The following is an 8,524-nucleotide window of genomic DNA, read 5'->3' on the forward strand; positions in this document are numbered from 1 at the left end:
AAATCCTTTTCTGAACCTTGATGTATTGTTCATGGCCACTTGCGAAACCCATAGCTAGAGAGCTTGGCTGGCATTAAATTTCAACTTCAAAATCACAAAAAAGGAATCTTTCTGCTTAAAAGTGTTGATTCTTTGTTGTTACCATAGATCTTCTTCTTTCAGTACGTATGAACACTGTCTAAACTACATAGTGGCTTTTCTACTACAGTTACGAATCTCTTGTCACCAAACACCACCTCCTGCCCCAGTGAACTACGTATGCTCTCACTCACGAAGCACATCTTGAAAGCTCTAGCTCCTCAACTACTACAGTTACATTATTGTTGCTCTAGGTTTACCTACACCAGACCCTTTGCCTTTTGCTGCAGCCTGTACGCAGGCATGCATTGAATTGAGCAGTAGAAGCAATTTGTACCTTTTGTGAGACATTCAGCTTACGTTAATTTAATCTTTAAGAACCTCGCAATGCTAACAAATATACATCAAGAGGCTCTGTTACAAAGAAAATAACCAGAAAATTAATTACTCGTGCTAAACTCACACGAAATATGTAAACTGTATTTAGCTAGCAGCAAAATATATAGGCCTATATTACATGTACCGCTGATGAACAGCATGCTAAGGCAGTAGTCCTGAAGGCAGGGTTTGAATAAAAAAGCAATACTAGATACGCGAACAAATATTACAAGATGAAAGATAAGAAATATAAGACAAAATATATAATAAGTTAGTCCCAAGTACTGTCACAGCATCTTAATGCTTTCATGAAACATGCAGAAAAGAAATCCTTATCTGACATTTGTTATGTCTTAACTGGGACTGGAAAAGCAATACAAGGAGGAAGAGTACTAGGCTCTCCACCCGCACAAATTTGAGTTATGCTACTTCAGATTTTTGTTTTAGCGTACTGGCAGCTTTTGCGCTCAGTGAAATAGTAGGTACTCTCCATGGAATATGGAAATGCGAGGAGTAGCTGCACTTGATGCCTTTTTAACTGCAACATAAGAGAATGATTATTCATTCACTAGCTAAAAAGTATTGTGTTTGTAGTCATAAGAATAATTTAAATCAGCAGCAGATTCGTCAAGGAGTTAGAAACATATACTTGTCACTTGGGAAATCAGATTACGCTTGAAGTTCTTGCATACAAACGGTTCAGTGAAGTAAAACTAGGTTGGGTAATCTTCTAGTTCTTCAGTGATATATGCATGGGGTGCTGATAACAGCGGTCTACTTTTAGTACAACAGCTCAATATTGCAATTCCCTCTTATCATCCAATGGTTAAAATCTCAATAAGAACGCGTAAATCATTATCTAACTAATTGAAAGATCAAATGATTATGAGAATTAGAAGGCATAGCATCAGTTATATCCTTCCAATAAATTTTTACAGCCCATGAAGCATTCAGCTGCTGCTGCTTTTGAAACCCGTCCAGATCAAAGTAATTAATTGTATGCTCATCAGTAATTAATTGATGAAGAACTACAGCTTATTGGGAAGGAGATACTTACACTAACTGAAGAGCCATCTGGTCTTCATGAGGGTAATGATTGGCAGGCGGCAATCCATTAACTTGAGAATAGTTCCGAGAGTCAAATGGTTGAGACTGCATGATCTCGAAGTTGACACCTGCTGGCATCAAATTCATGTGCTCTCGCTTTCTTTCATTCTCTGCAATCTGCACCATCAACATAAGCCCCACGTTGTGACATATTTACAAAATAAAAACAACCCACCAACAATCTAAGATATTACGATCCAAGTTCAGGCACACACAAGGCATTGATAAATAGATAAGTAGAAAGACCTTTGCTCGGAGAAGCTGGTTATTGTTGTGCAAGTCAATCTCCTGCAATTTTCATTTTCATTCAATGAATCAAAGAAAGTTTTTGGAGTGAAAATACAAAAGAAGAGCTTCACCATAGGATAATTAAGTTGGCAAAACTTGATTATTTTTATCTCATATAGAAGAAGCCATGGTCAATATAAGCACAAAAGTTGTTACCCGCTTCTGCATATACTCAATTTCAGCAAACAACAGCTCATTCTGGCAGGTTTTTGAGGGAGGAATTAAAAAAAAAAAGGAAAACAAGACAAAACAAAACTTGTTAGTGGAAATACAAGGAAAATTAAATTGATATTTGACTTAAAAAAAAAAAAAAGAGAATCATTTTAGTACTAGAATAAAGACCTTTTTCGAACGAATTCTACCAATTCCTTTCTCAAGTTTTATCTCCAAGCTCTTAAGTTCCTTCACACTCAATGCACTAAGTGATTCACCCAGCATATTTCTGAAAATTAATTTGCTTAAACGGAGTTTGGAAGAGGAAAAACAAATTTTATCTAACAAATTGATCAAGATCACAAATGATCATACCTGTTTGAATTCTGCAAATTACCAATTTGCGAGCGCAGCTTGGCAGCTTCTTGCTGATAGAACTGAAATGCAAAAGCAAAAGGCAATAAAACATTATAAATAACTAGATTAAGATCCTCGAGTTCAGATTAGAACTCATAAAATATTAGTAGAAAATATCAGTGATGTACATTTCTCCCTTATACTTCTTGGAAACATGTATATAATACCGAATCAAACTGGAAATAAATTGATACAATAGGGCCACAGCAACAGAGGAAGGAAAAGGGTTTCTGTAAACAAAACTGGCTATAATTATATCAGTGTATTGAAGGACGAGCAAGAACAGAGACAACATTTACAGGGTACTGTTTCTTAAAGTAGAGCCATTATCTCAAACCAATTACAATGCGGGTTTACACAAATGAGGTTATCACAAAGAGTGTTTGACAAATGTTGGCAATAAATGATTGTTAGGAATATTGCTTGAACTCCTTCTATAATTTTACAGCATGTTGTTACGCTGTTAATGAATAGTGAGATAATTTAGTGTAAAACATTGACAATAAATTTCATAAAAAGGACTTAACAGGATTATATTGTCATTTGACGAAACTATATTATATGTTGGTAGTTCCATACTGTCATTCTGTGGTTCTACACCAGCCTCAAAGCGTACATGCACATCTTGAAATTTAGTGTAGAACACTCAAACATAAAATCACGAAAAAATATACTGTAATTTATTAAAAAAGAAAAAAAATGCTGTTAATTGGTAATTTGTTCTATAATATCATAATTCTGTATGCCTTTTTTCAGCCCTAATGCATGCATTACAATCTAATCAGTGTCCAAAACAAAAAACCAGTACGACACAAAGGATTATAACAAAGTGTTGGAAGAATCTGCACATGCAAACAAATTGTTAGAGCTGATATATGATACCTGAGCATTGGCTTCAGAAACTGACCCGTTGTTGGAAGAATCTGCACATGCCTTTTTGTACCTTTCAATTGTAGATTTGACACTGCGCATTCATGTCATCATTTTCATCAAGAAAAAGCAAGTGTCATCACAACGTGCATTCGAATAAAGTGGAAGAATGTCACCCCAAAAACAAATTTTAGTCATAAATAAGTGATCCTGTGGATATTTCATTTTGATCTTAAATTTCATAATTATCTACAATTGAGGATTTCAATAATATTAAATCTCTTGCCCTAATAAATTTCAGAACTGATGTTAATACCTCAGAAAGTGACTAATCAGGGAGAAGAAGGCTTCATCCTGTAAATTACTTTGGCCAAAGTATATAACTTTACCTTATCACAATATCTCAAAACCAAAATTGGGATGTTACTAAAAGTGAAAGGGAATTGGGTTCAGTAGTTTGTTTATAAGATCTCCTCCACCCCTAAAATGATGGAGTATATTTTGTTATAGTATTATAAGAACTTCACATCTAACCTCTTTCAAAGAAAATGAAGCATACAATATTCTAGTTATCAAAGAACAAACAACAGACAGATCTATACATTCTTCTACTATGTTCTTCTTTTTTAAAGAAAAAAATATTGAACATAGATAACTTTTTACTCGAAAGTAATCGGAAAATTATTCTGCATTTCCTTTTCATTGGAGGCCTGTATTAAGAGACTTCTCACGTCATTCTTGAGTGTGTGTGTATTGAAAACCACAACTCCTTCTATCAACGAAACTTTTCACTTCCCATGGTTTCCTATGTATCCAAAGATAGATTAATTACTATTTAATAGCAATATTCTTTAAAATTAGTACTTACGTAGATTGATAATTTGTGATAACATTAACAGAAGCAACACTTAGCACTGGTAACTCAACTGACATGACACTTGCACACGATTACATTAACACATGCACACATGTTTGTCAACTTCTGATATCTCTAGTCTTTAATTTTATTCGAATGGTTACTTCCTATTTGTGTATTTGATAATGCATATGTAGGTGTTTTTCTCCAATAATTTTGAGAATTCATGATTTTTCCCATGTTTTATATAGATATAAATAAGAGGACTTCAAAATCATAAAAAAAAACACTCAAAAAACATCGAAAATTATTTTTTATTACATTTAAGACTTTACATTTGGTTTTATGTTTCATTATTAAATCATTTGAAATAGATTAAGAAACCATGTACCTTTTTGAAATCCATTTATTTTCCAAGATGGTAAGAGCACAACCAAGAAGTGTGAATTAGTGAGTAAGATACGTGCTTCAAGGCTTTTGTCTCAACAACTAGAGGCAGTTTCTTATTACTCTCCATATTAGCTATTGCTTTAGACAAACTATTCATCCAAATAACCAAAAAAAAAAAAGGGTCAAATTTTATATAAAATTCATTTTTTTAATCTATACTGTACAGTTTTTATGTGAAGTTACTAGTTATCATTTACATATCCCTCTATCCTTTAAAGAGAAATTTAAGACGCGACAGTAGAGGCTTAACAATAGGGAAAAAAAATTATATATCAAAATAAATGAAGAAATTAACTGAAGAGGGAGAGACCAAAATCATGCTCCTATACCAACACCAGATGATGTTAAGCCTGATTTTGAGGTAAGAACACTCGTATCCAAGAGTCAAATCAACTAATAACTCCATTAATTTAACTCATTTGAAACCCAAAGAAGAAGATGGATGGGAAAACCTCCACCCAATTCTTTGAGCATCCTAAAATTTTGCCATAATAAAAACAGTAAGATGTGCACGTATTTTGTCAATTAAGACAAGACCCGGTTATCTAGATTTTCTGATACCTTAACTTCGTCGAGCCAGTGATTGGCTGTCTCTGCCAAGCTGTCACTTAGTCCTATAACATGATTGGCCAAGATAAATCAACGGTCACATCTATCCCACTTGTCAATTCCTCATTACATGGTGGATAATATCTATTTTTCTTGTTTTCTTCTATGGTGGATAATCCCTTGAGCTACCATCTATTACCCACCTCGATTTTCTATTTCATTTGTAATAAGATAAAAAATATATATATATTTTTTTTGTTTTCTTGAATGTTACTGAAACTCTGAGAGAGGAGCAGCAGCAGCAGCAGCTGCTAGAGTTTTACGCTTCCATTTACATTAAAAAAGCCAAAATTGACAGAAGTCTCCCATTGGCTAGCAATTTTCGTACATCGTCTCTTCTCTTTCTCTCTCTGTATTAACTCTCTCTTCCTAAAAGAACTTGCTTACATACATACACATACATACATACATATATTCAAGATCTTGAAGAAACGCAAATCACACTCAACAATGACCAACAGTGGCATCATCATAATCTTAGCTAACCCTTTCTCGTTGTTCCATCTCTCTTTCACTATGGGAAAGAAAATAACACAGAGAGGGAGGTATCTAAGGAGAAGAAATGGACAATATTATCTGTGGTATTGCTTCTTCTTTTTCTTCTTTTTGTGCAGATTGGGAGTTCAAAATTTATGGTTCATTATCATGAATCATGACTTGAACCCTTTTGTCAGTAGTCAAGAACTGAAAAATCGTGTGTGACGTGACCAAAGATTCTTTTCATAAACCAAAATAACAATCTGATATATTGAACTGGTTATTAAACCCTAACCAGTTACTGTACCTTTTTTTACCGAGGTTAAAAAAGGGTAAAAATCTAGGTGAAATCTAACATAATTTTTTATTGGTTATGGAAGAATCAACATGGGTGATTTAATAGTTTTGCACTAAAGTTTCAGTTCAATTTTGATGACTTCAAGTGGTTACTTAAATATGAACCCTAACTAGGGCTATACTTGAAAAACAAAAAGCTTTTCACTTTCCCCACGTGGGTTCGAACAGAGATTTTGTGAAATTTCATGTGAATTAGAGGAAAAAGAATCCTAAATTGAGAGATCCTAGTGATTGGTTTGGAAAAATAAAATAAGATGAAGAAACCAATTTGAGGATTTGGGTTTTGAAACCCTAGCAATAGATGTTTGTGTGTTGGTGACATGACATATAAAAAAACCCCTTTTTTTTCACATTTAATTTGACTTTGTACTTTTTTCTTCTTATGTCCGACTGACGTGCTATTTTGGAAGTGAGAATGGATGGGAGGGTTTGGACTAATGAGAAGATGACAGCTTTAGCTATAGGTAATCTCTTTAGCCCTAGAGATGACACAAACATGCATGTATGTGCAAGAAAAGAGTAAAGGAGAGAGGTAGAGTGGAAGAGGAATGATGGGGAAAAAAAAAGGAAACAGCAAACTTAACAGCAAGGGAGGAGATAAAGAGGCTGATATCACATGCCTGCATACATTCCCAGCCCTCTACTTGTTTCTACTACCTTATTACACTTATAATAGTGCTTCTATGTTATCTATTACACCAGATCTATGCACCAAGAACTCAAAATCATGTATGCATCACAATCATCTAAGGGTGAAATAAAAGAAAAGGGAAAACAAGACATTAATCATGCTTATACAAGGAAAAGAAATGAAATAGAACAAAGAAAGACAAGTGAATTGTAGTTAGAGAAGAAACTCAATCCAAACTGCAGCATAAAGAATGATTGTGTTCTTTTACTTTAAAGACACCCGAAGATCTAGTTCAGAAGCTAAAAACCTTGACACCAGGCTCCTTTTTTCCCCCCACACCAAAAGTTGAAAACCAATCGAAGAAAGAAAATAATGATGGAAGAAAACCAATTAAAGAAACAGCTCAAAACAAAAGCAATAAAAATTAACACTGACATAAGCAAAAAGAAAAAACAAATCCCTTTGGATGAGAAAGCAAGAAAAACCAACTGTGAGCACTTGAAGAGGGCTTGCAACATGGAGAATTCATGAGCCGAGGAACTAAGTATATACCTATTGTTAGAGTACTCATAAAGGCGTCCACGGTTGGAGAAGACGATGAGTGCAACCTCAGCATCGCAAAGAACAGATAATTCGTAGGCTTTCTTGAGCAATCCATTCCGCCTTTTGCAGAAAGTGACTTGGCGATTGGTGGTGTTCTCGATCCGCTTGATCTCCACCTTTCCCCTCCCCAGCTTCCTCAGGGGAGAGCTCCCTTGGGATTCATTTTGGTATGCCATAGCTGCTGCCTAGCTAGCTGATCCACAACACAAACTGGGTGATAACAGCAGAAAAGAGAGCAATAAAATTTCTGAAATACTAGCTAGTAATTAATTCAAGAATGATTTATATATGAGGATAATTCATAGCATATTTAGCAGGAATACTCTTGAGCACTGAATAGCTCATGATGGAAACAAAATAAACGGAAGAAAGGGGTTCCATGAACGCCTGCAGCTAGCTCCTGAAATAGCCCTTTTTATGGCTCCATGGTTATGAAAAATAATTGAGAAACGAAACAAAGGGATGAACCACTAATGCTTCAATCTGGAGATTGAAACGGCAGAGAGTGACAGAAATGTTTGAAAGTAAATCATTTTCTGGAAATTAAAAGTTTCATCTGTTGGGGTTCCTCAGGCACTATGATGAAGAAGAGAAGAGAAAGAGAGGATTGATAAGCCCAAAACAAGTGAAGCCCTCAAGAATACAAGGAGATTTATGTCTCAGTGTTTTGGTAACTAACCTTGGGAGGAAATAAACCAAAGTAGGGGTTGTAGAGATAGTAGTTATTAAGGAGAGAAAGTAAGGATCTTTTGCTCTGGGGTTTCTCTCTTCTTTGTTCATACGAATCTGAGTAGGAGAGATGCAGAAAATGGAAGCAAGTTGGGGCTATGAGGTGGGCATTTATAAAAGTGATAAACGACCTTTCATCCATTCCCATATATATATATAACAATACTTTCTACCAAGTTTATCTACACCATCCTTGTATTTTTTATTTTTTTTTAATCTAGGAATTAATTAGAGAATACGCTAAAGATGGGAATCAATAAGAAGACTGAGACCTCAATAACCATCCACTATATTCGTTTTTTTCATTTTCTTCCTTGGCTTCCATGTGAATGATTTAGGTCATCAAGAGGAAGGGACTTTTTGAAAATGGATTTTTATGGGGTGAATAACACGTTTATGGGTTCTCTGATCGTTTAAGGACAAAATTATGGTACAAATGGAAGGTGCTTTGCAAGAGAACCTCATATTTTCCCTTATTTCATTGCTTCTTCTTCTTCTTCTTCTTTTTTTAAGTACTTGGC

General features: G+C 34.7%; 1 protein-coding gene across 3 annotated transcripts; it reads right to left on the reverse strand.

The window, feature by feature from the left end:
- Positions 1-538: 538 nt before the first annotated feature.
- On the reverse strand, positions 539-8,126 carry LOC105109136 (floral homeotic protein AGAMOUS-like). Of its 3 annotated transcripts, none has more exons than XM_011003732.1 (9): positions 7,954-8,126; positions 7,224-7,463; positions 3,304-3,385; positions 2,380-2,441; positions 2,194-2,293; positions 2,008-2,049; positions 1,810-1,851; positions 1,514-1,680; positions 539-994 (listed from the first exon to the last, which is right to left on the reverse strand). In XM_011003732.1, exons 2-9 carry the CDS (start codon positions 7,448-7,450, stop codon positions 991-993), a joined length of 726 nt encoding a protein of 241 aa, XP_011002034.1. In that variant the 5' UTR covers positions 7,451-7,463; positions 7,954-8,126; the 3' UTR covers positions 539-990. The 3 variants fall into 3 exon arrangements, with proteins under 3 accessions (XP_011002034.1, XP_011002033.1, XP_011002035.1); XM_011003731.1 differs by having other exon boundaries at positions 7,224-7,467; XM_011003733.1 differs by having other exon boundaries at positions 7,224-7,484.
- Between the last annotated feature and the right edge of the window lie 398 nt (positions 8,127-8,524).

Source organism: Populus euphratica, unplaced genomic scaffold (genome assembly GCF_000495115.2).
Source record: "Populus euphratica unplaced genomic scaffold, PopEup_1.0 scaffold208.1, whole genome shotgun sequence".
Taxonomy (NCBI): Eukaryota; Viridiplantae; Streptophyta; class Magnoliopsida; order Malpighiales; family Salicaceae; genus Populus; species Populus euphratica.